Source organism: Saimiri boliviensis, chromosome 19 (genome assembly GCF_048565385.1).
Source record: "Saimiri boliviensis isolate mSaiBol1 chromosome 19, mSaiBol1.pri, whole genome shotgun sequence".
Taxonomy (NCBI): Eukaryota; Metazoa; Chordata; class Mammalia; order Primates; family Cebidae; genus Saimiri; species Saimiri boliviensis.
The window spans coordinates 14,491,646-14,517,751 of record NC_133467.1 but is presented as its reverse complement, the minus strand read 5'-3'; the positions used below and the strand labels follow the sequence as shown (position 1 = coordinate 14,517,751).

Below are 26,106 nucleotides of genomic sequence, written 5' to 3'. Positions count from 1 at the left end.
TTACATATCTGACCTTGAAAACTGAAGATCCAGCTCAACAATCACTTTCCTTGGCTAGCAGAGTTAATTGCTTCCTAATCTTTGTACTCTACTAAACTTTTAAAATCTTTGTTTTAGCATTTGTGGTGTCTTATTTTAGCTATTTATTAATCTTTCATCCCTGCTAGATCTTGAGATCCTAAAGTGTAAGGATTATGCCTTTTTAATTTTTTTTGATTTGGAGACAGGGTCTTGCTTTTTCACACAGGCTGGAGTGCAGTGGCATGATCATAGCTCACTGCAGCCTCAACCTCTTGAGCTCAAGTGATCCTCCCACAGCCTCCCAAGTAGCTGGGACTCTAGGCATGCACTATCATGCCTGGTTAATTTTTATTTTATTTTTTATTTTTTTGGAGATGAGGGCTTGCTTTGTTGCCCAGGCTGGTCTTGAACTTCTGGCCTCAAGTGATTCTTTGCCTCAGCCTTCGAAGTAGCTTAGGATTAAATACTTGAATTTAAAGCTCTTGGATTTTTTATTCATCAGTATCTTTTATACTATAACTTCTTTTGTATTCCCTTTACTACCAGCTTAGTTTAGGCCCCAGTAACCTCACACTTTGCGTTTGTAACAGCCTATATTCTAAGGCATAGAATCTGTGCTCTAGTCTTTCTTCCTTCATTCTATTGGCATGCTTTTCAACTTCTTATTATGCTGGCTTCCGTTGTTCAGATGACTTCTTTTAACCCAATTGCAGAACTTTACATTTACCCATATTAGTCTGGTTTAAGACTGCAGCCTATAAAAATAATATTGCATCATAATTTGGCCATTTGTTGGGTCAGCTCTGCCTCCCAGCTTTCTGTCATCTGCAAGTTTGATAAGCATATCTTTATGTCATCATCCAAAAATAATGGGCAAGATCAAGGACAAAGCCTCATGTTATTCTTACCCACCCCTTCCCTTTTTTTTTTTTTTTTTTGAGAGACAGTCTTGCTGTGTTGCCCAGATGGAGTGTAGTGGTGCTATCTTGGCTCACTGCAAGCTCCACCTCTCAGATTTGAGCGATACTTGTCCCTTAGCTTCCCAAGTAGCTAGAACTACAGGCGCGTGCCACCATGCCCAGCTAGTTTTTTTGTATTTAGTAGAGATGGAGTTTTTGCCATGTTGCCCAGGCTGATCTTAACTCTTGGTCTCAAGTCATCCGCCTGCTTCAGCCTCCCAAAGTGCTGGGATTACAGGCGTCAGCCACTGTTCTTGGCCTGTTCCTCTAAGGGTCTTCTTAATGGCTGACATTGTCCTATAATCTCTCTGTAGTATCCCTTAATATAGAAGAAGTCTATGGTCTGGAAATATAGGTAAATGTACATAATGTTGTCTAAGACATCTTTATTCTGTTTCTAGACTTAATGGATACCCTACCCTGTATATTTATGTTCATAGTTGTATATTTGTATTGTATATTGTTGTATATTTATATTGTATAGTTGGTATTCATACTTTTGCATTTAATTGTTTCATTAATTTTTTACAAATATCTCCTTATTTAGCATATATATTGTTAAATATAAGTGTTCAGCATAAAGTAAATATTTGTTGATTAGAATGCATTGATTTAGCAGTGTTAAGCATTTCTCTTTTATGTAATGTTATTTTAAAAATTATTTATAACTTTATAAATGGTAAGGGATTTTGTTTATAGAATTTTAAAGATCTTATTACCTTAAATTATAGAATTTTAAAGATCTTATTGCCTTCTTTTTAATAGTTTTTTTTTTTTTTAATACGGCATCTTTCTTTTTTTTTTGTTTCTATTTTCTGAAAAATATAGCATCTTAGTTGAAAAAAGCAGTTTGCAAAACAGTGTAGATGGTAAAATCAAAATTTTTTTTTATACAAACAATACCATGAAAACAATGTACACATAAAAAAATGTTTGGAAGGATATAATTCTAAATGAAATATTACCAGTGGCTCTTTTTTTATTGTTTTGCTGAGTGAGCTTTATCTTTTTCATACTTTTTATCTGTTATTTTTTTGTTGCAGTGCATATTCATTACTCATAATCAGACAAAAACAAAACTTTTTGGAAATGCTGGTTTGGTTAACTAACATATTGTGACTTTAATTTTCAGAAAAGACTTGATGGAACCTACATGGATGCAGCCTGACAGATTGAGCCCTCAAGTTCACCATTCTCAACCACAGCCTTTTGCTGGAACAGCTGGAAGTTTACTCTCCCATCTCTTGAGTCTAGAGCATGTGGGAATTTTGCCTAAGGATTTGGAATCTATTTTACCAACCAGGAAGAATCATAATGTGGCTTCAAGGCCATTAACTTTTACACCTCAACCATATGTGACCTCACCAGCTACTCATACAGATGCCTTGTTAAAACCTAGTGCCAGCCAATATAAGAGTAAACTGGATCGTATTGAAGCCTTGAAAGCAACGGCTGCTTCTTTGTCCAGCAGAATTGAAAGTGAAGCCAAGAAATTAGCTGGGGCCAACATTAACTATGGGTCAACATGGAACACTGAATATGATGTGCAGCAAGCACCTCAAGAAGATAGACCCTGGACAAAGGCTATAAGTCCACCTGTGAAAGATGATACTGAAGATGTTTTCTCTGCCCGAATTCAGAAGATGCTGGGTACCTGTGTATCTCATGCAACTTTTGATGATGATCTTCCTGGTGTAGGCAATCTTAGTGAATTTAAAAAGCTTCCTGAGATGATAAGACCTCAGAGTGCCATATCAAGCTTCAGAATGAGATCCCCTGGTCCCAAATCAGAAGGGCTGCTGGCACAGTTGTGTAAAAGGCAGACTGACTCTTCTAGCTCTGAAATGCAAGCCTGTTCTCAAGACAAAGCCAAAATGTCTCTTTGTTCCAGCATAGATTCAGTCAGTGAAGGGCCTCTTATTAGTGAGGGGAGTCTCTCTGAAGAAGAGGGAGACAGGGATGGACAACCCCTTTTAAAAGTAGCAGAAATTTTAAAAGAAAAGGAATTTTGCGCTGGAGAAAGAAATAGTTGTGAACCCATCAAAGAGTTTCAGAAAGAAGCCGAAAAATTCTTGCCACTTTTTGGGCACGTAGGTGGTACACAAAGCAAAGGGCCATGGGAAGAATTGGCAAAGGGAAGTCCACATAGCGTCATTAATATTTTTACAAAATCCTATCAGTTATATGGAAAAGGTGAGAAAAATAAGTATAGCTTGTACTATTCGTAGATTAAGATAAATTATTTTATAATTTCTGTGCAAGATAGATACTTTAGTACACATTTTTCATTAAGTGGATAATGGAGACTTATTATTGTCCGTGTTAGTCATCTTCTAAATTTCCTGCAAGCCTCAAATAGAATATTAGTAATTTAATCTTTAAATTTTCATTTTAAAATTGTTATTGTCATAAAATAATAGTTGACTGGTAGTTGTAGAAATTTTATCTAGTTCAAAGAAATTCATAATGTTCAGAATTGGATATATATCAGGTATATGCTACATTTTCTGTGACCATAGTTATGTACTTAAATAGAAACTATAGGCCGGGCTAGGTGGCTCACACTTGTAATTCCAGGACTTTCGGAGTCCTAGGCGGGCAGATCACTTGAGATCAGGAGTTTGAGACCAGCCTGGCCAACATGGTAAAACCCCACCTCTACTAAAAATACAAAAAAAATTTAGCTTGATGTGGTTGCATGCACCTGTATTCCCAGCTACTCAGGAGGCTGAGGCACGAGAATCACTTGCACCTAGGAGGCAGAGGTTGCAATGAGCTGAGATCGTGCCACTGCACTCCAGCATGGGTGACAGAGCAAGACTCAGTCTCAAAAAAACAAAAAGAAACTAAGTATGTTTCTTAACACAGTAGTGATTTGTGAATTCTTGGAAATATGGCAGTCAGGAATTAAGAGGGATAACTAGTAGCATTTCTAATATGAAAACAACTCTATTAATATTCAAAACTAATTTTAATAGCAATCAGAGTTTGAACAATACTGTATATTTGATTTCTAAAACAATAACTTCTAAGTTCCCTTCTTATCCCTGAAATCCTGCAACACAGCTTTCTTTTTCTATGATAGACTGACTCAATTCCTTCAAGTCCTTTTCTCTATTCTCCCTGCTGTATATGGAATCTACCCATTTTATGCTAACATTACCTTAGAATTTCCAGATTAGAGATTTTCCCTCTATAATAGTGAATGGATTTCATCTGTTCCTTTTATGCTCAACTGGGTATCACATTGCTTTTTCCTAGAATTCATCTTTAGGTATTTCTTAATGGTCTTGTATAGACCTTCATATGCTATTGCTTTCTTGTGTTTAGCCAAATTTCTATTCGTGGTAATTTTAAATTTCTTTTGATTTGAAAGTTATTTTTACTTCTTTTGATGAAATAAAGTGCTTCAGTCAACATATTAATTCTATTAAATTTTCGTTAAGATTTTTTAGTTAAACAAATATTTAGAGATGAAATGAGAATGAAGTGTTATCTGGAATTTGCTTTAAAATAGACTGGGGGTTGGTAGATGAAGGTAGTAGGAGGTTTAATTGAAACTAGATTGGTGATGTATTTGTCATTGTCAAAGCTGTATGATTAATACTTTGGTTTCATTATGCTGGTCTCTTTTTCATGTATCTTTTAAATTTTTCATAATAAAAAGCTTTAAAAAAGTGCTGTGAGATATAAAGGTAAATAGAAAAGAAGCACTATTAAAGGGAACTAAAATATCCCTAAGCCCATATTGCTAATCTCCATGTATGGGATGCTTTTCTTACAGTTTTTTGATTTTTGCTTTTAACCATGCTTCAATTGTTACTTTTGTCAGGGTTTGAAGACAAGTTGGACCGAGGAACATCAACATCACGGCCTTTGAATGCCACCACAACTCCTCTAAGCAGTGTTTCATATGAAGATGATTTTGTCTCTTCTCCGGGGAGTGGGACTTTGACAGAAAAAAAATCAACTCTTGAACCTCAGTAAGAATATATTGGCAATATGGAATAAACTCTGAGGAGTGAGAAAAATTTACAAATGAGAACTCTGGTCTGATATTAGCCAAGTTTTGCTTGTTTAAAGATACATGTAGAGGCTGCACATCATAGTGGCTATTAAGAGCATGGGCTCTGGATCCAGACTGCCTTTGTTTAAATCCAGGCTCTCCTGATTATTACTTGTTTATGTTTGTACACATTACTTAGCCCTCCTATGCCTCAGCTTCCTTCTCTGTAAAATGGGACATTAATAGTACCTGCCTGCTTTGTAGAGTTGTTATGAGTATTAGATGAAATAGAGGGAGGCTGAGGCATGAAAATCACTTGAACCTGGGAGGCGGCAGTTGCAGTGAGCCAAGACTGCACCACTGCACTCCAGCCTGGGTGACAAGGCTAGACACTATCTCAAAAAAAGAAAAAAAATCATGTACTTTGAACAGGGCCTGGCACATATTAAGCAAAATATAGGTTATTAAGTCAATCTTTGAATTCCTAGTAGAGTACTGGAGTACTGGGAAACTACTCCATGGTATAATAACATAAAAAGCTTAAGAAACGGTTTTCTGTGATAGAATTGAGGAAGATCAGATAATAAGACTCCATGGTTCCAAGTAATAAGTAATAGTTTTATAATCAAGAAAATATCTACAATTTTGCAAAGCTTTGAAAAACAATAATTATAATGATTATAATATCTAATAATTACTGAGCACTTAGTGTGTATGACACTGAAAAGACTGAGGGACTTTACCTATATTAACTCATTTTTATAATAGCCTGATGTGGAAAGCATTTTGTTATCATTTCTATTTTAGAGAGCAAACTGAAGCAGAGGTTAAATTACTTGTACATAGTTACATAGTAAGTGTATGTAAATTCTTTCCAGACTTTGCTGGAGAGAATTTCTCCCTATATTTTGTTACCATTTAAATTTATCTGTAATTATTCATATTCAATATCATCTTTTTCAAACATCACAAATTGTAATTGATGTAAAATTATTAGGTAATCTTATAAAAATCAGTTAAATTTAATTAGATTAATAGGAATAGGTATGAAAATTATATGAGAAAAAGCATAGTTTTAAGTTTTGAGCTCTAAGGAAAACATTAAATTTTTAAATAAAACCTTTCAAGGATTTAATTATGGTGACATTTAATACATCACCAATCAATATGATTTGATGCATTTTCTTTCCAGGAAAGGTAGAACATAATTAAGTTATTGTTGTCTGTAAGATTATAAGAGGGGAGATAGTTATAATATATAAATTATAAATTTGAATAGAAATTGAGGCCATGTTTTCCAGTATTCAACATTATATATTTTTCTCTAAATATTAGTTTTTATTGGTTTCACTTACCTGAGATTTGTCTTAGTGATAAACTGAACCATAGGGAGCAATCCAGGCTTACAGTGGTTAAAAAAGAAGTAAAGTGGAAGCCATCTTTGTAGTTATGTTCTCCTAGTGATTAAACAGATTTTTAAATATCTTTAATTTATCTGTGTTGTAAGACTTTTCTTTTTAGAACTACTATTATTTATTCTTTGACAGTAGCACTTTAGGCCCTCAAGAGGACCATTCTAACAGAAAGTCTGCCCATGATCCTTCCTCTGTGGATGTTACCTCCCAGCATTCATCAGGAGCCCAGTCTACTGCATCATCTCGTTCATCTACTTCTTCTAAAGGAAAGAAAGGAAAAAAGGAAAAGACACAATGTAAGTGGAATCCCACATAGTAACTTTTTCTTTTATCAATGATTTTATAGTAGTAATCTAAAGTTATACTTTGTTCCCATAAGAAGTTAGAGGAATTTCTTATGGTAATGCAATTAGCTTTCATATTTATCATTATTATAATACCTTTTGATATATAACATTATGAGTCTTTTCCTTAATACAAAAGGAATACATTTGCAATGATAAAGAATTAAAAATTAGAGGTAAACATTTTTCAAAGAAAGACAAATTTCCTTTGATTGATCCTTCAGATATTAACTGCTATTAACATTTTTGACATATACATAAAATTACACACACACACACACACACTTTATTTTACAAACACATGTAAATAATAATTGCTTTGCAATTAGTTTTTTTTAAAAAAACTTAATAGTGTTTATCATAGTATCAGAGATACTGACATATATATATATACATATGCAGAGATACTCTGATACATTAAGTAACAGAATGCTATTCTGATTTTACTTGTTTTTATGTTTGTTTTTTGAGATAGGGTCTCACTCTGTCACCCAGGCTGGAGTACAGTGGCGTGATCACAGCTTATGGGTCACCACAGCCTCAACATCCTGGGCTCCACTGGTCCTTCCACCTCAGCCTCCCAAGTAGTTAGGACTACAGGCACACACCACCCCATCTGGCTAATTTTTCTGTTTTTTATAGAGATGGGCTTTTGCCATGATATCCAGGCTGATCTTAAACTGCTGGGCTCAAGCATTCCACCTGTTTTAGCCATCCAGAATGCTGGGATTATAGGTGTAAACCCCCGCACCTGGCTTGTTATTTGAATATATTATAATTTATTTAATTACTTCCCCATTGCTGGATATTTAGGTTATTTTCTTTTTTCTTTATTCCATTGTAAGTACTATTGCATTGAATATCCTTGTAAATACATTTTTATGCATTAGTCTGGTTTTTTCCTCTAGGGGAAAATTCTAGAGGTGAGATAATGGGACAAATAATATGCCATGTTTAAAATTTGGGTACATTTTGCCAAATAAATTTTAAGAAAGTTAGTGCCAGTTTATACTTCCAATGAGAGTGATAGGAGAAATTATTTTTTAATCATTAAACTAATAAATTTTTTGCAATTTGGAAGTGTTCTGAAAGTCTTTGTAGGATGTTTAGACATCATTTTACCAGCTCTTCCTAAACTCTGCATTTTCTTGTGAAAAACAAGTTCAGTGATATAGACTGTTTCATAAGTGTTTTGAGAATAAAAGAGCTCCATGGTTCCATAAATTTGGAAAATTCTTTTACAATGAAACAAGATTCTTTCCTGTTGAATTCTTTTACCGTGAAACAAGATTCTTCCTATTGAAGACTCAACACTTCAATATGCTAGTGCATTACTTATTTTAGGATAAGGATGAGGCCGTAGTATGAAGCATTGTCCAAGTGTTACTTTGACTAGAGAATCATCAATCACCATTTTATGGCATTAGAATTCAGCTGAACACAGTTTAGGAAATCCTGATGTTGCTCAGTTCTTTTATTTTGCAATTGTTAGGGTTTGCTAAGTTAGTGTCTTACCCAGGGTCACTAACTAGTTATTGGCAAAGCGTAGATTCTGACTTCTGACTCCCAAATCCAGTCTGTCTTCTGCTGTGGAATACTGTACAGTTTTAAAATTTCATAATATAGGCTGGGCATGGTGTCTCACTCTTATAATCCCAGCATTTTGTGAGGCTTAGGTGGGTGGATCATTTGATCCAGGACTTCAGACTCCTGAGGTTCAAGACTAGCCTGAGCAACATGGCAAAACCCTGTCTTTACAAAAAATAGAAAAATTATCCAGGCATGGTGGCGCAGACCTGTAGCCCCAGCTACTAGAGAGGCTGAAGTGGAAGACTCACTTGAGCCCCCGAAGTTGAGGCTGCAGTGAGCCATGATCACGCCACTGCATTCCCAGCCTGGGTAACAGAGCAAGACCTGCCTTAAAAAAAGAAAAAACCATAATGTATTGAGTATATATGTATTAACAATATGATTTAATGTAGGTTTAAAAAATTATCATCGAAAACAGGTTAGATGAAGTATAGGTAGCATTTTGTGGCTTTCAGTTTCCCTAGTCCTCACCTACAATACCAGAAAAACCTTGATGGGTTTCACTTTCACAGCATCCTTAGTTTTTTGTTCATCCCCAAGTTCTTTTTTTTTTTTTGAGACGGAGTTTCGCTCTTGTTACCCAGGCTGGAGTGCAATGGCGCGATCTCGGCTCACCGCAACCTCCGCCTCCTGGGTTCAGGCAATTCTCCTGCCTCAGCCTCCTAAGTAGCTGGGATTATAGGCACGCGCCACCACGCCCAGCTAATTTTTTGTATTTTTAGTAGAGACGGGGTTTCACCATGTTGACCAGGTTGGTCTCGATCTCTTGACCTTGTGATCCACCCGCCTCGGCCTCCCAAAGTGCTGGGATTACAGGCTTGAGCCACCGCGCCCGGCTCAATCCCCAAGTTCTAAAATCAGTGATTTTTATTGTATATGCTCCATCTGGTGGTGAAAAAGAGTGTCTGCATGCTTTGTACAAAAATGTACCCAGTGTAGTTGAAAGTAGTTGGTAGATAAAATGGTAATCCTAAGAAAACATTTTTGCTTTAAGACATGGAATATGGCTTTACTTGGCAATCTTTTAATGTGGGGGCATTTTCTTTCTATATGGGTCCCTTGATTGGAATATAGGTCTTTCTTGCACAGAAGATTGTGTTGTCTATAATTTCTAGTTGTTTAAAGTCAAGAAAAAATTTTAAATTGTGTATTTGTTATAAACAATATTGAATGAATAAAGTGTTCTTAGGAAAGCAGTGCAGCTTTATTGTAGAAAAATTAGTGATAATCAGTATTAACAGCTTGCTTCTAGCCTCAGTATCCTAAATAGACTTTGTAGAGTCCTTTCTAATTGATTAATGATATTCTGTTTTAAGCCTACACTTCAGTTGCATTAAGCACATATACTCTGTTGTACAACCATCCCCACCACTCAGCTCCAGAACTTTGTCATCTTCCCATACTGAAGCTCTATATTCATTCAACATTCCTCCCTTCAAGTCCCTGGCAACCACCATTCTGACTTTCTTTGTCTATAGATTTCACCAGGGAATTTAACCATTTTCAAGTGTACAGATCATTAGCATTAAGTACATTCACATTGTTTTGTCATCATGACCACTATCTATTTCCAGAACATTTTCATCATCTCAAATTGCAGCACTATACCCATTCAATAATAACTCTCATTCTCTTCTTCTCCCAGTGCCCACTGACGACTGTTCTACTTTCTATGAATTTGCCTGTTCTAGCTATGTCATATAAGTGGAATCGTGTTTGTCCTTTTGTGGCTGGCTGTTTCACTTAACATAATGTCTTCAAGGTTCATCTATGCTGTAGCATGTGTCCGAATGTTCTTCCTTTTAAGTCTGAATAATTTTCTCTTGGATGTATGAATATACCACCTTTTGTTTATCTGTTCATCAGCTGTTGAACACTTGGGTTGCTTTCATCTTCTGGTTATTTTGAATAATACTGCTATGAGTATGAGTGTAAAGGGTAATTTTTTTCACTTTTGTATTTTATTTTGATCTTTAATCACATCTATATCTTTAAAATTTAACTTAAAATTTTTTTGTATATACATATTTTTAAATATAGTGATTTTTCTATAATTTTTTCCAAAAAATTTTAATGTATATATACACATTTATGTGTATGTATTTATATGTATATATAAACATATGTATATATAATATATAAAATGTATTTTTTATATTTAAAATTTATATGCAGCTTTGTAATCTGCTTTTTAAAAAAGGTAATAATAAATATTTTCCTGTGCTGCTGTTTAAACATACAATCAAGATGAATAGTGTACAAGACTACAGTCAAGAGGTCTGGGTATATGTCCTATTTCTGTTGTTACCAGAGCAGAATGCCTTTGTTAAGTGAGTTATTAAGCCCCATAGATCTCTAGTTACCTCATCAGTAAATTGGGGATATAGTACTTATTTTACAAGACGTTTAAGAGCAATAAGGTACTATATATGAAGTGCATTTTAATTACAATGTTCTATATAAATGTTCAGGTTACTGTCATCTGTGTAATTTAGACAGCTATTCTCTTGTTAGAAATGTAGATTAAATTTCTTTAAGTTACAAAGTTACACATTGATAACATGAATAATTTTTGTTTTGGTCATCTCCTTAAGATATATTCCCGTGAGTAAAATTATTCAGTCAGAGAATATGAATATTTTAATAAATCAGGCTACATAGTTTTTACCATAGTTTTTCAGATGAATTATGTAGTTCAGTTAGCAGTTCGTACCATTTTTCTTTCAGCTCTAGATTTTAATCCTTAAAAAACTTATTTTTGGTAACTTTTTCATAGGGATAGATTAGTACTTTATTGTTATTTAATATACTTGTCTTTTATTACCAGTTGAGCTAAGCATGATTTGTTAATAGCAAATGGAATTAATGGAAGAAACTTCACTTTCCTTAAATGGAGACAGAAGGGTGAACTGCTTTATTTTAGATATGGAAAACAGATTTTGAATACAGTATAGGTCAAATTTCAAATATCTGGTTTATACTTATTATTATTTTACTGAAATCTATATATCAGTTATTCTCTCAATAACTTCTAGTATTGGGAATCAGCTTTATAAGAAATTTATTTTACAGGGTTGGATTCATTCACTGGAAATGTCCAGAACTCACCTCTCGATGAGGAAAAAGTGCAGTCCAGCTCAGAACGTGGCTCCCATCAAGGAAAGAAATCTGGAACCGGTAGCAAACTTTCTGTTAAAGATTCTGAGCCGACTCTTGATACAGATAGCACTTTGGAGGATCTTTCTGGACATTCTGTGAGGTAAAGAAATGTCTACTTTCTACTGTAATTCAGATATAAAGTTATAGTATCATTTTTAAAAATCCATGTGAAGAATTTTAGCTCACCAGTCTCCTTAACTGTGTATATTTGAACTACTACACAATTCTATACTTTACAAGTAGACTTTGTAGCTTTGTTCTTTATTTTAGAATACGGTCATGTATCTTCTAGACTGATAAAACCTCTTTCTCAGGAATTTTCTTCCTCTGACACAACCCAATTTTCTGTGCTGAATGCTGCAGTTGTTTTCTTGGCTCAGTCTTTTGACTAAGCAGCTACCCTGCATAGGGTGCTTTGCAAGGTCATGGTTGCCCCATAGATGAATTCTAAGTGCCTAACTCTACTTGAAGTGTTTTCACTGGGCTACCACAAACTGTCTCATTTCTTTTGTATATAAATTTTGATTGTCATCTATTCATTCTTTCAACACAACTACTTAGCATCCTTTTTGTCTTATTGCTTATTTCTTCCTCTGAACTTCTCTGCTCAACTTACTAGACCACTCAAACAGATTTTGAAATCTCACTCTAATATTGATTATGGGACTTGCATACTGTGTTTTTCTCTTTACTTTCTAGTATCATAATACTATGCACTTAGTCTGTTGCTTACAAATAACCTTCAGTTATTGCTGGCTATATGGTTCCTACTCATTTGTCCATGTAACTTTTCATCTGTGCACTGGTTTTGTCTTGGAAATTGAGGCTCTGAGAAGACAGGGATTTATTTTTTTCCTTTTAAAGTAACTTTGTGCTTTTCTTTTCTTTTCTTTTCTTTTCTTTTGAAACGGAGTCTCACTCTGTTGCCCAGGCTGGAGTGCAGTGGCCCTATCTTGGCCCTACCTCTGCCTCCCAGGTTCAAGTGATTCTCCTGCCTCAGTCTCTTGAGTAGCTGGGATTACAGGCGCCTTTGTGTTTTTAGTAGAGATGGGGTTTCATCATGTTGGTCAGGCTAGTCTCAAACTCCTGACCTCACGATCCACCTGCCTTGGCCTCCCAAAGTGCTGGGATTAGAGGTGTGAGCCACTGCGCCCAGCAACTCTGTGCTTTTTCTAGTACTGTGACAAATAAAGATAACCATTTTTAGTGCTTTCATGTTACAAATAATATTGCATCATTAATACCATCATTTCTGTATTTAAAACTGAATTTTATTTTCTTTGTCAGTGATGTTGGAATTTAGAAAACTTTATCTTAAGAGTTACTCTGATGATTTAACTTCACAAAATTTACAAAGTTAAGCATTTCTTAAATAGGATTCATAGCCAAATAAGTTTCATAAATGCTTTATACTGCAATCTAGATTCTCCTTTCCCCACCCATTGAGATTCACAGTGGATAAAATAATTTGAGGCTTTGATAAGGAGGAGTCCAGAATTTTTCAGAAATTGTTTAATCTCTCTCTCTTTTTAAATTTATTTGGCTGTGGTCACTCTTTGTCCCCAAGCTTGCTTTTTCTCTCTCTGTCTCTCTCTCTCTTTCTTTCTCTCTCTTTCTCTTTCTTTCTTGGAACACTTACTGACATTATTAGAAATATACTTTTAGAAATGCTAGTCTAACTAAATTTACTCTGCAAAGCAAATATAAATTCATCTTACAAAACTGTAAGGTGAGGTGCAGAGTACTTGTTTTGTTTGATGTTGTGTTTTAATTATTTAATGGAAATCTCTTAAAATGATCATTCTTTTTGTGTTTTATACCTGAAATAGATGATAGAAATAGTATGTATCTAAAGTATCAATAGAAAACTAAAGGTCAGATAAACACGTGAGTGCCTCTCAGGACTACTTTTATTCAAATATTTTTATAGAGGGTTTAAGATAAACTTTTACCTTTGAAAGCTATTTCATTATTTTATTAGAAGTTGAAAGCAAACTTGTTTCAGTATATTGGAAATCTAACTGTGCTGAAATGCTTTTTATAGTGCATCGTTGAATAATTTATTCAGTAAATAAATATTCAGTGCAAGGCAGCATGCTTGATGTTATGAGAAATAATACCTTTAATGAGCTTACTTTTTCAAAGAAAGGTTAGAAACGTGCCTTGTATTGAATTAAATGCCTTAAGAGTTGTTACAAACTGTTATGAGATGTTATTGATTAGAAAGTTCAGGGAAGAGATGTAGTATTAAAAAGTAGATATAAAGAAATGAAATATATTAAGTATGTAGAAATGGATAGTGTGAAAATTTTTTCTGTGACTCTTAGATTAACAAGAGGGTATAACAAAAGAATCGTTTTTGTCTTTTCTTACCTTTTAATATAAAATATTGTCTTTCCGAGATGTATTTTAAGACTCATGTATGGCTGCAATTTTAATGCTGTATAGTATCTATTTTAGAAGACTTTGCTTCATGCTATAATGAGTGAATCATAATAGTATGTACACTGTAGAGGGAAGAGTTGAGTGCTAGTTTAATCAAGCTGCTCCCTTTCTATTGTACTTAGGGCAGGGTTTGTGCCTTGCTTGTTCACCACTGTAAATCTAGCAATTAGAAGAATATTTGTAGTCATTTATTCAGCATAGTGACTATATTAATGAATAAATGCCTAAATCACAATTTTTAAAATCTAATGTTGATAAAGTTCTTTTATATGTTGTTCTTTTGAATTATTTAGCTGGTTTACAAAGTACTTTTCCTTCCTCTAATGTTTTTGTGGATCAAAACTTCCAGTGTCTCATCAGATAAGGGAAGATCTCAGAAAACTCCGACTTCTCCCGTGTCACCAAGTTCCCAAAAATCATTGCAGTTTGACCTTCCAGGAACTTCTTCAGAAAGATCTAAGTCCTCAGTAATGCCTCCAACTATGACAGGATTTAAGCCTAATGCAGCTTTCGCTGATTTGAATCTGGCTGCCAGCAGAACGACGACAGAAAACCTGGCTCCATTACCAGGTAAGTAGATCCATGCAGGTGTAATTTTTAGAATAAGATATGAAATTTTTTCTCTGAAAACTCCTTTTCTTTCAGTTGAGTCAGAGAGAAATATTATTTCAAGTGAATATGATTACTTTTCAAGTATTAAAAACCGTAAGAAATTAAATATTAAAAAGCGTGAGATTTAGCAGCATCACCTATGAAATAAAAAAAAAACAACAACAAAAAAAAAAGCATGAGAGACTCAGCAATGTTGATTTTTTTCCCCATCTTGCTAGCATCAGTCAAAACATGTCTGACAAGTATGTCCCATATATGCACACCTGTTTATATGTATATGTATGTGTATATATACACACATGTGCATTTGCACACATAGAAGTAAACTACATTGTGCCTGCCTACCTTGTTTTATTGTGCTTGGCTTTATTGTGTTTTGCAGATAATGCAGGGTTTTTTTTGGTTTGTTTTACAAATTAAAGGTTCATGGCATTGAACAAGTTCATCAGTGCCATTTTTCCAACAGCATGTGCTCACTTCATATCCCTGTGTTTAGATTTTGACAAATCTTTCAATATTTCAAGGTTTTCATTATTACTGTATCTGTTACGGTGATCTTTTATTAGTGATCTTTGATGTTCATGTTGTATCAGTAATTGTTTTGGGTGCCACCAACCATGTCCGTTTAAGAGGGCGAACTTAATGGATCAGTGTGTGTGTTCTGACTGCTCCACCAATTCACTGTTCCCCTCTGCCACTCTCCCTCTGGGCTTCCTATTCCCTGAGACATGATGATATTGAAATTAGACCAGCTGCAATTATCTCTAAGTGTTCACCTGAAAGAAAGAGTCACTGCTGGGCGCGGTGGCTCATGCCTGTAATCACAGCACTTTGGGAGGCTGAGGTGGGTGGATCACAAGGTCAGGAGATCAAGACCAGACTGGCCAATATGGTGAAACCTTTTCTCTTCTAAAAATACAAAAACATTAGCTGGGCAGGGTGATGGGCACCTGTAATCTCAGCTACTTGGGAAGCTGAGGCAAAGAATTGCTTGAACCTGGGAGGCAGAGGTTGTAGTGAGCCGAGATCATGCCACTGCCCTCCAGCCTGGGTGTCAGAGCGAGACTCCATCCCAATAAAAAAAAAAGAAGAAGAAAGGAAGAGTCACATCTCTCACTTTAAATCAGAAGCTACAAATGAACAAATGATTAAGCTTAGTGAGGAAGGGATGTCAAAAGCCAAGATACACCAAAAGCTAGGCCTCTTGTGCCAGTTAGCCAAGTTGTGAATGCAAAGGAAAAGTTTTTGAAGGAAATGAAAGGTTTATCACATGAATGATAGATAAGAAAACAAAATAGCTTTATTGCTGATATGGAGAAAATTTTAGGAACCTGGATAGAAGATCAAGCCAGTGGTAACCTAAAGCCAAAGCTTAATCCAGAGTAAGACCCTAATTCTCTTCAATTCTGTATAGCCTGAGAGAGGTGAGGAAGCCGCAGAAGAGAGCAGAGGTTACAGAAAGAAGCCATCTCCCATAAAATAAAAGTGCAAGGTGAAGCAACAAGTGCTGATGTAGAAGTTGCAGCAAGTGATCCAGAAGATAATTGATGAAAGCGGCTACACTGAACAGAGTTTCAATGCAGATGAAACAGCCGTATGTTGGAAGAAAATGTCATCTGGGACTTTCATAGTAGCTAGAGAGAAGTCATGGTGTGGCTTCAAAGCATGACCTGACTCTAATTAGGGGTTAATACAGCTGATGAGTTAAAGTTTGAAGAAAAGATTTAGAATATTATATAAATTTAATCTATAAAGCAGTAGCAGGATTTGAGAGCATTGTCTCCAGTTTTGAAAGAGGTTCTGCAGAAAGTGCGTAAGATGCTACCAAACAGCATCACATGCTCCAGAGAACTCTTTTATGAAAGCAAGAGTCAATACATGCAGTGAAGTTCATTGTTGTCTTAAGTTGCCACAGTTGGTTGGGTGCAGTGGCTTACACCTGTAATCCCAGCACTTTGAGAAGCTGAGGCAGGCAGAGTACAAGATCAGGAATTTGAGACCAGCTGACCAACATGGTGAAACCCCATCTCTAATAAAAATGCAAAAAAATTAGCTGGGCATGGTGGCGCATGCCTGTAATCACAGCTACTTAGGAGGCTAAGGCAGGAGAATTACTTGAACCCAAGAGGCGGAGGTTGCAGTGAGCTGAGATCATGCCACTGCTACACTCTAGCCTGGTGACAGAGCTAGATTTCGTCTCATAAATAAATAAATAAATAAATAAATAAATAAATAAATAAAACCGTTGCCACAATCACCCCAACCTTTAGCAACTACCCTGATCAGTCAGTAGCTATCCACATTGAGGTAAGACCTTCCACCAGCAAAAAGATTAGTACTTGTTGAAGGTTCAGAAGATCGTTAACATTTTTTAGCAATACAGTATTTTTAAATTAAAGTGTGTGTGTGTGTGTGTGTGTGTGTGTGTGTGTGTGTGTTTGTGACAAAGCAGTTCTCTTGCCTCAGTCTTCCAAGTAGCTGGGACTACAGGCGGGTGCCACCACGCCCAGCTAATTTTAGTATTTTTAGTAGAGACAGGGTTTCACCATGTTGGCCAGAATGGACTCAATCTCTTGACCTCATGATCTGCTTGCCTCAGCCTCCCAGAGTGCTGGGATTACAGGCATGAGCCACTGCACCCAGCCCAGTATGTACATGTTTTTAGACATAATGCTATTGCACACTTACTAGACCTCAGTATAGTGCAAATATAACTTTTATATGTACTGTGAAACCAAAAAATTTGTGACCTACTTTATATATTTATTCCTTTGGACTGGAACTGAACCTGCAGTATCTCTGAGGTATTCCTGTACTAAGTCCCAGTTTTTCCTGCAAAGGAAAACAAACTTGATTTTGGCTCTTAGAATGATAGATTTTAGAAATCTGAGGTGTAATTTCATGTTAATTTTTTCATTTGACCATTGTCATGCCCTCCAGGTTCTAAGCGCTTTTCTCCTGCTGGCCTCCATCATCGCATGGCAGCAGAACTCAGTTATCTGAATGCCATTGAGGAATCCGTGCGCCAACTGTCAGATGTAGAAAGAGTTAGAGGCATTTCACTTGCTCAGCAGGAGAGTGTGTCTCTAGCTCAGATCATAAAGGTATTTAATTTAGAGTTTTCTTTTTTAGCTTTCTGTGGCTTTTCTTCTTTCTTCGCTATTTAAAATAGTTTTAATGATGACTTAAACTACTGTGCCAAATAGAAAAAAACAGTCTGCCATATAGCACCTATAAATAAATAGTTCTGGGAAAACTATCAGGATACTAAAAAGATACAGTGTTTGGCAGCATAACAATAATAAAATCATGCTGTCTCAAATACTTTGCTTTCCATGTTTTCTGCTTTGTTTAATTGATAGTATAAAAATCATCTAGTCAAATATTCCTTATATTTTCTCTTTTCATTGATAAATACTGAGGTCTTTTTTTTTTTTTTTTTTCAAAGCTTTTTTTATACCAGAAAGAAAAGTTTTTGAGATCCAGGTGTTTGATAAAGCCAGGATAATGTGGATTTTTCCTTAGCAAACAAAAATCCAGAGACGGTCTAAGCACTATTCCTTTGTGTAGATGTTTTAAAAAACAAAACCCTGTGGTATTACTTATGTAGTATAAAATACACAGATTTGAAGTGTATAGTTTTGATGAGTTTCATCCAGTGTATTTACCTGTGTAAGAACCACCCTAAGAACTGTTACGTTATTACCCCAGAAAGTTGACTCATGCCCGTTTTCAATTAATCCTCCTTCCCAAAGGCAATTATTGTTCTGATTTCTGGCACCATAGTTTATTTTGGCCTGTTCTAGAACTTCGTATAAAATGAAGGGTCCTTTGAACTCTGTGTTTAACTTATTTTATTCAATATCAATTTAAGATTTATCCATGTTGTTTTAACAGTTTTTTGTTTTGTTTTTTGCTGAGTAATATTCCATTAATATTCACAGTTTGTGTATCAGTTTTCTTATTGATGTACATTTGGATTATTTCCAGCTTTTGGCTATTGTAAATATTCCTGCTATGAACGTTTTAAAACAACCCTGTATGTACTACATGTATTTTCATTTGTCTTGTATAAGCACTTAGTAGTGGTGGAATTGCTTGGAGCAAGTATATGAAACTTTATAAGAAACTGCCATACAGTTTTCCAAAGTGGTTGTAACATTTTACACTTCTGAAATACATAGAATTCCAGTTGTCCATATCTCTGCTATCATTTGGTATTATTAATCTTTTATTTCAGTCATTCTATTGAGTGTGAAATAGTATCTCATTGTAGTTGTAATTTGCATTTCTCTCATGACTGATGATACTGATTGTCTTTTTGTGTATTTATTGAGCATTCTTTTATCTTCTTTTGTGAATATCTGTTCAACTCTTTTACTCTCTTCATGATGGGGTTTTTTTTAAATTATTGATTTATACGAGTTCTGGAAACAAGCTGTTTTCAGATGTATTGGAAATATTGTACTCCAGGTTTTGGCTTATCTTTTCACTTTTTAAACTGTGTTTTGAGGAATAGAAGTTTCAAATTTTGACCAAATCCAGTTTTTTGTTTCTCTCCTTTGTGGTAATACCTTTCATTTTCTAAGAAATCTTTGGGCTGTACGTGGTGGCTCACACCTGTTATCCCAGGACTTTTTGGGAGGCCAAGGCGGGCAGCTCACTTAAGCTCAGGAGTTCAAGGTCAGCCTGGGCAACATGGCAAAATCCCATCTCTACTATAAATACACAAAACTAGCTGTCCACGGTGGTGTATGCCTTTAGTCCTAGCTACTTGGAGGGGCTAAGGGCAGGAGAATCACTTGAGTCTGGGAGGTGGAGGTTGCAGTAAGCCAAGAGTGTGCCGTTGAACTCCAGAGTGAAACCCTGTCTCGAAAGAAAGAAAGAAAGAAATCTTTGCCTACCCTAAGATACTAAGATATCCTGACATTCTCATGTTTTTCCCCAAAAGCTTTATAATTTTAGCTTTCATATTTAAGTGTGTAATCCTTCTCAAGTTAATTTTGGGATTTGATGTGAGGAAGAGAGTCAAAGTTTATTTTTCCCTAATATATGGATATTCAGCTGTTCCAGGACCAGTTTATTAAAAAGACTTAAATTACCTTAGTGTGTTTATCAATGATTAAGTAATCAATTATGTGTAGACCTATTTCTGGTCTCATTTTCCATTCATCTTTTCATTTATCCTTAATGTCAGTACCCTATTGTTTTTATTACTGTGGCTTTTTAGTGAGTCTTGAAATCAAGATACAATTCCTCACACTTGTTTCGTTTTTTTCGAAGATGGTTTTGGCTACTCTAGGTTGTTTGCTTTTCCATGTAATTTTTAGAATCAGTTTGTCAATTTCTGCCCCCCCCACCCTGCCCCCCCCAAAAAAAAGCCTGGTAGGATTTTAATTAGAATGGTATTAAATCTATAGATCAGTCAGTCTGGGGAGAATTCATATCTTAACAGTGCTGCCTTTTCTAATTTGTGAACATGATATAGTTTTCTATTTAGATCTTTGAATGTTTCTCTCATCAGTATTACAGTTTTCATTGTAGAGATCTTATACATTTTGAATTTTATTCCTAAATGTTTTATGGGTTTTGATGCTAAATTTTTTTTTTTTCAATTTTATTTTCCGTTTTTTCTTCCCAAAAGACCTGTCAGACAGTTCTTTGTGTGGGACTGTTCCCATACTTTGCAGAGAGCCCATCATTCCTGTCCCCCTCCCACTAAATAACAGCAGTGTTGTCCAGTCATTGTGGCAGCAATAACTCCCTGGACATATCCAGATGTCGTCTGATAGAGGGTGGGGGAGGGACTAATGCTAACTTTGTTGAGAATCATTGTATTGAGGAAATGACCCCATTGTAGTGGAGGGCCATCCTGACCTTGAAGTCTGAGTCAGCCCTGAGGTTTTCTGCCATTTTAGAAATACATTACAATTCAGGGTTTCTAGATTTGGTCAGAACATTACCACAGCCTTACATACAGACTTATCACCATTTTTTGTCTACTTTTGTTTTAATTTAAAATAAATAGAGATGAGGATCTCACTGTGTTGACCAGACCAGGCTGGTCTTGAACTCCTGGCCTCAAGCAGTCCTCTCATGGCCTCCCAAAGTGCTGGGATTACAGACATGAGCCACTGCACCCAGCCCTTACCACCTTTTGAAAAATTCTATTATTTAGCACTATTTCAAAGGAGATGAAAATACATATGTTTGTAGATAACATTGCATGGAATAGTAGTAAGAAAGGGTCCTGGTGGCCCGGCGCGGTGGCTCACGCCTGTAATCCCAACAGTTTGGGAGGCCAAGGCGGGTGGATCAGGAGGTCAAGAGATCGAGACCATCCTGGCCAACATGGTGAAACTTTTGTCTCTACTAAAAAAAAATACAGAAATTAGCTGGGCTTGGTGGTATGCGCCTGTAGTCCCAGCTACTCTGGAGGCTGAGGCAGGAGAATTGCTTGAACCCAGAAGGCGGAGATAGCAGAGAGCTGAGATTGCACCATTGTACTCCATCCTGGCAACAGAGCAAGAATCTGTCTCAAAAAGAAAAGAAAAGAAAAGAAAGGGTCCTAGTAACAAGAAAACCTTATATGGGGGCATCGTTTTTTAATGAAACTGCTACTTCAAAGTAAAAAAAAAAAAAACATAAAATTTTGAAATGTGAGGCATTACTTTTTTCTTTTACACATAGGACGTATTTTTTATCTCTTCCAAAAAGTTGGGCGCTATAGCCTTTTATTTCTAACCAGCTTTTTGGTATTAATTCCTAGTCCTGAATGCCCTGGAAATTTTTTATATTACTACATTATTTGGCACATGGGAGGTAGTCATTAAATATTTTGATAAGTAAAAAGTGGCTATTGACTATTCTTTTTACTGTCTTTCCCTTTGGTTCTAATTAGCTGCTTCAAATGATTTGTATTAGGAAGATAGTATTGTGTGTATTATAGTCACTGTGTTAAAATAGTTTAGCATTGTAGAATCAACATTTGACCATTTCTTTAAGGCACAACAGCAACGCCATGAAAGAGACTTGGCCCTCTTGAAACTGAAGGCTGAACAAGAGGCTCTGGAGAGTCAGAGACAATTAGAAGAAACTAGAAACAAAGCAGCTCAGGTAACTTATTTTGTAGCAGGTTCTTGTTTTTTAAACCTAAATTTGTATCTTAGAAATTACTTTAGCATTCTTTTAATTATATAGGAGAAAATATATATATATAAATAATAATAAAGTTTTAGTACTTTTTATGGGATAATTACATGTCATTCGATTTTTCTTACAACCTTGTGAAATAAATTGTCAAGACTTATTTCTAGTTTAGGGAAGTGGCAACTGAGGTATATTTGTATTTACTTACTCACGAATACAGTAAATTGTGAACAGTGGAGTTAAGACTTAAACCATGGGCCCAGTGTGGTGCCTCACACCTGTAATTCCAGCACTTTGGAAGGCCGAGGCAGGTAGATCACTTGAGGTTGGGAGTTTAAGACCAGCCTGATGAACATGTAGAAACCCCGTCTCAACTAAAAATACAAAAAATTAGCCGGGCATGGTGGTGCATGCCTATAAACCCAGCTACTCAGGAGGCTGAGGAAGGAGAATTGCCTGAACCTGGGAGACAGAGGTTGCAGTGAGCTAAGATCGCGCCATTGCACTCCAGCCTGGGCAACAAGAGCAAAACTCCATCTAAAAAAAAAAAAAAAGGACTTAAACCATGAAATCAAGATTGTAGTAAAGTGGGGTTTTTTGTTTGTTTGTTTTTTACTACAAATAAGGCATTTAATCCATGAAATAAATTTATAAATTAAAATTAATGTGGGTCAAGGGGAGACTAAAACATAACTTCTTTTTTAACCCCCTTTTATGTAAAGGTCCATGCAGAATCATTACAGCAGGTAGTTAAATCACAACGGGAAGTAACTGAAGTCCTTCAGGAAGCAACATGTAAAATAGCAGCTCAGCAGTCAGAGACCGCTCGCCTCACCACAGATGCAGCACGCCAAATCTGTGAGGTAGGTGCCCCTGAGAACCATTATCTTTTTAGTTCTTCTTAGTCAATCTGTGTAACTTTGGTCTTACCAGTAATGTGTTTCTAAAATCTTAGTAAATGCATACTTTGAATTAGTGACTTTTAGTGGGGGTCGTACCTTATTGAAATAAGAGGCACCATTGATTGGAGTGTGTTGTACATGTGAATGTTATAGAGAGAAAAAAGACAAAGAGCTCTAAATTTCTGCCCTCTGATAAGCTTTTTAGACAAGTATCAACTTTATTGATGTATAATTTATACACCATAAAATGTACCCATTTTAAGTATGCAGTTGGTGTTTTCTTTCTTTCTGTCTCACACATGCATGCACACACACACATATATCTCCCTATAACCATCACTCCTCTCTCTCTCTCTCTCTCTCTCTCTCTTTCTCTCGTATCTCCCTATAACCACCAACACAGACACGCACACATGTGCGTGCACACACACACACACATATCTCCCTATAATCATCACCACAATGCAGAACATATTTCTGTTGCTTCAAAACATTTCCTCATGTTTCTTTGCAGCCAGTCCCTAATCTCAGTCCTGGGGAACCACAAATCTGCTTTGTGTGAAGATGTTTCATTCTTACCCAGAATAATATTAGTTACTGTCTTTCCTTTCCTGTAACAGGGGTATAGCCAGAAGTAGTTTTATTGCTGTCTCTGCATAAGATATCACAATTCACAATTGATACAGTTTCACTTTATTTTAGCGGTTGTAATTTTTTAAACCAAAAGTTAGTACTGTTTGTGAAATGACTTAGTTCTTGGAAATCCATGAACCTACTGCGTGTTGGGTACTGTGGAGTTGTACATATAAGTATAAAATTGAATCTTCTTCCTCAAGAAAATTTTAATGTAGACAACATTAACAAAGATATCAAAATACTCTAAGACATTAGAAAAGGAATAGCTCAAAGTAGTGCTTAAATGAATATTGAATGAATAGTACATGCAGCATTTGCAGTGGTGTTAGAGAGTAGGGAAAATGTACTTTGCTCTTCAGCAAAGAGTTAGAAAGGAAGTAGTAATTAAATTGATTCTTGAAGGAAGATTTAATTTTTGGGTTATTACTGCTTATGATATGCTTGAAGGTTTTCTGTCTAATTCATAGATTGTTATAGCTAGGTAAAACCTTAGAAATTATGTAGTCCAATTCTGTTTTTATAAGATGAAGCTGTTGAGACTAAATGATTTGTCCACAGTAATTCATCTATTAGTGGCAGAATTTGCCTGCTCTAAAGTCAGTGATCTTTCTTTCCAGGACACTATGCTTCTCAGTTCTGTGACTTTATCGTTTTATGTATTTGCCTTTCTTGTGTGTGTTCATATTTAGATGGCAGAGTTGACTAGAACTCATATCTCAGATGCTGTCACGGCTTCAGGAACTCCTTTTGCAATACTGTATGACCAACAACGGCAACACCTTCCAGACTTTATGAAACAACTGAGGACCAGAACTGAAACAGATAGGTTAATATTCATTCATTCAGCAAATATATAATGAGTATCTGTTAGGTTAATATTCATTCAGTAAATATGTAAGGAGTATTTGTTGTCATGGCAGTACTCTTGTTTGGGAATACAGTTATGGGAATAGTCTAGTAGTTAAGATAAACATTACTCAGATATTCAGTTAAGTAAATAAATACTTATTCACTGATTTAAGTGTTATGAAAGGAGCTGGGCGAGGTGGCTCACGCCTATAATCCCAGCACTTTGGGAGGCTGAGGCAGGTGGATCACGAGGTCAGGAGATCAAGACCATCCTGGCCAACATGGTGAAACCCCGTCTCTACTAAAAATACAAAAATTAGCTGGATGTGGTAGCGCGTACCTGTAATCCCAGCTACTCGGGAGGCCGAGGCAGGAGAATTATTTGAACCAGGGAGTTGGAGGTTGTGAGATCATGCCACTGCCCTCTAGCCTGGTGACAGAGTGAGACTTGGTCTCAAAAAAAAAAAAAAAAAAAGGAATACATGTCTCAGAGACATGTAACATAGGAATTTTAATAGCCGGGGGGTGCCAGCAGGTCAGAGAAGGCTTTCCTAAGGAAATAAAGCTTGTGGTGAGATCTAATGGATGAGGAGTTAGTAATGTAAAGGACCATTGTCATTTGTCATCTGTCAAAGGAGGCAGAGAGCAGAGAAAATGGTATGAGATGATGCATGGATCAGATCATGGTATAGGACCTTGCACACTGAGGATTTTGAAGTTTATTCTCAGAGCAATGGAGCCATTAAAGAGATTATTTTTGGCAGGATTGGGTAACATTACCATATTTCTGTGTGTTTTTCTTAATCATATTTGACTGTCTCTAATTCATAGATTTTAAGTCTCTGTTTACATTCATTGATACTAGGAGTGATTTTATGTTTACTTCCTTAATGAAACAAGATATTCTGTAATATAGTGTAAGTTATTTTATAATAACTATTCATTCAACATTTTATCTCATACTACTGTTAGGCAATACTTAAAATCTTTCTGTTATTAGAGACTTTGAATGTTTCATCAGTTTTTAATTTTATTTATAGGAAACGTCCATCTGTTTCACTCTCTCAGAGTAAAGAAGGGACCCTTGACTCAAAGCATCAGAAGTATTCCACTTCATATGATAGTTATTCTGAGTCTTCAGGCTACAGGAATCATGACAGAAGGTGAAGACAATTTGATTTCTTTGTCAGTACAGTTTAGTAAACTCCGATAAATGGCTTAAACATTGTTTTTCTTTGACTTCTTAATCTTGTTTATTTAGTTTATTTATTTATTTATTTTTGAGATGGAATCCCACACTGTTGCCCAGACTGTTGTGTGATCTTGGCTTGCTGCAACCTCCACCTGCCAGGTTCAGGCAATTCTCCTGCCTCAGCCTCCTGAGTAGCTGGGATTACAGGCATGTGCCACCATGCCCAGCTAATTTTTTGTATTTTGAGTAGAGACGGGGTTTCACCATGTTGACCAGGATGGTCTTGATCTCTCGACCTCGTGATCCACCCGCCTCGGCCTCCCAAAGTGCTGGGATTACAGGCTTGAGCCACCGCGCCCGGCCTTTTTCAGTGTTTTTACAGGTAACATACCAACATTGTCAAGTATAGTAAAACCCCCGTTTAAAAAATTAAATCATGAAACTAAAAGATATGAAAATGTGGGAAAAGTACCAAAGGTTATTGGGTACCTATTATGTCTCTGAAACTATGTGACTTTCATTTAACCTTTACTGACAGTTTTACTGACACTTCATGTAGACCATCATCTGGATTACTATGGTGAACTCCTAATACTTGTCCTCATCCTCTAATCTTTCTACAGTCTATTCATTAGCCACATGGTGACCAGAGTGATTTTTCTAAAATTTCTAGCCCTTTCGGCACCTGTTTGAAATCTTCAGTATTCCCTCAGAATATTCAGACTAAAGTCCAAATTACTTAGCCTAGCATAAAAAGTTCCTTTATAATTGAGCCTTTGGTTCATCTCTAACCCAATCTCTTGACATTTCCCCTCTTACTATACTCC

General features: G+C 36.0%; 1 protein-coding gene across 11 annotated transcripts in view; it reads left to right on the top strand.

Annotated features, from left to right (window-relative positions):
• CEP350 (centrosomal protein 350) overlaps positions 1–26,106 on the top strand; it is a 154,478-nt gene that overhangs the window by 58,349 nt on the left and 70,023 nt on the right. For 10 of the 11 annotated variants that reach the window (XM_074389585.1, XM_074389582.1, XM_074389584.1 and 7 more), the window contains 10 exons: positions 2,113–3,173; positions 4,813–4,963; positions 6,534–6,697; positions 11,408–11,594; positions 14,289–14,509; positions 17,492–17,655; positions 21,557–21,667; positions 22,423–22,563; positions 23,928–24,064; positions 25,128–25,250. In XM_074389585.1, coding sequence (XP_074245686.1) covers positions 2,113–3,173; positions 4,813–4,963; positions 6,534–6,697; positions 11,408–11,594; positions 14,289–14,509; positions 17,492–17,655; positions 21,557–21,667; positions 22,423–22,563; positions 23,928–24,064; positions 25,128–25,250 — 2,460 coding nt within the window. The remainder of the gene's footprint in view (positions 1–2,112; positions 3,174–4,812; positions 4,964–6,533; positions 6,698–11,407; positions 11,595–14,288; positions 14,510–17,491; positions 17,656–21,556; positions 21,668–22,422; positions 22,564–23,927; positions 24,065–25,127; positions 25,251–26,106) is intronic. The other variant, XM_074389583.1, reaches the window with a different exon arrangement.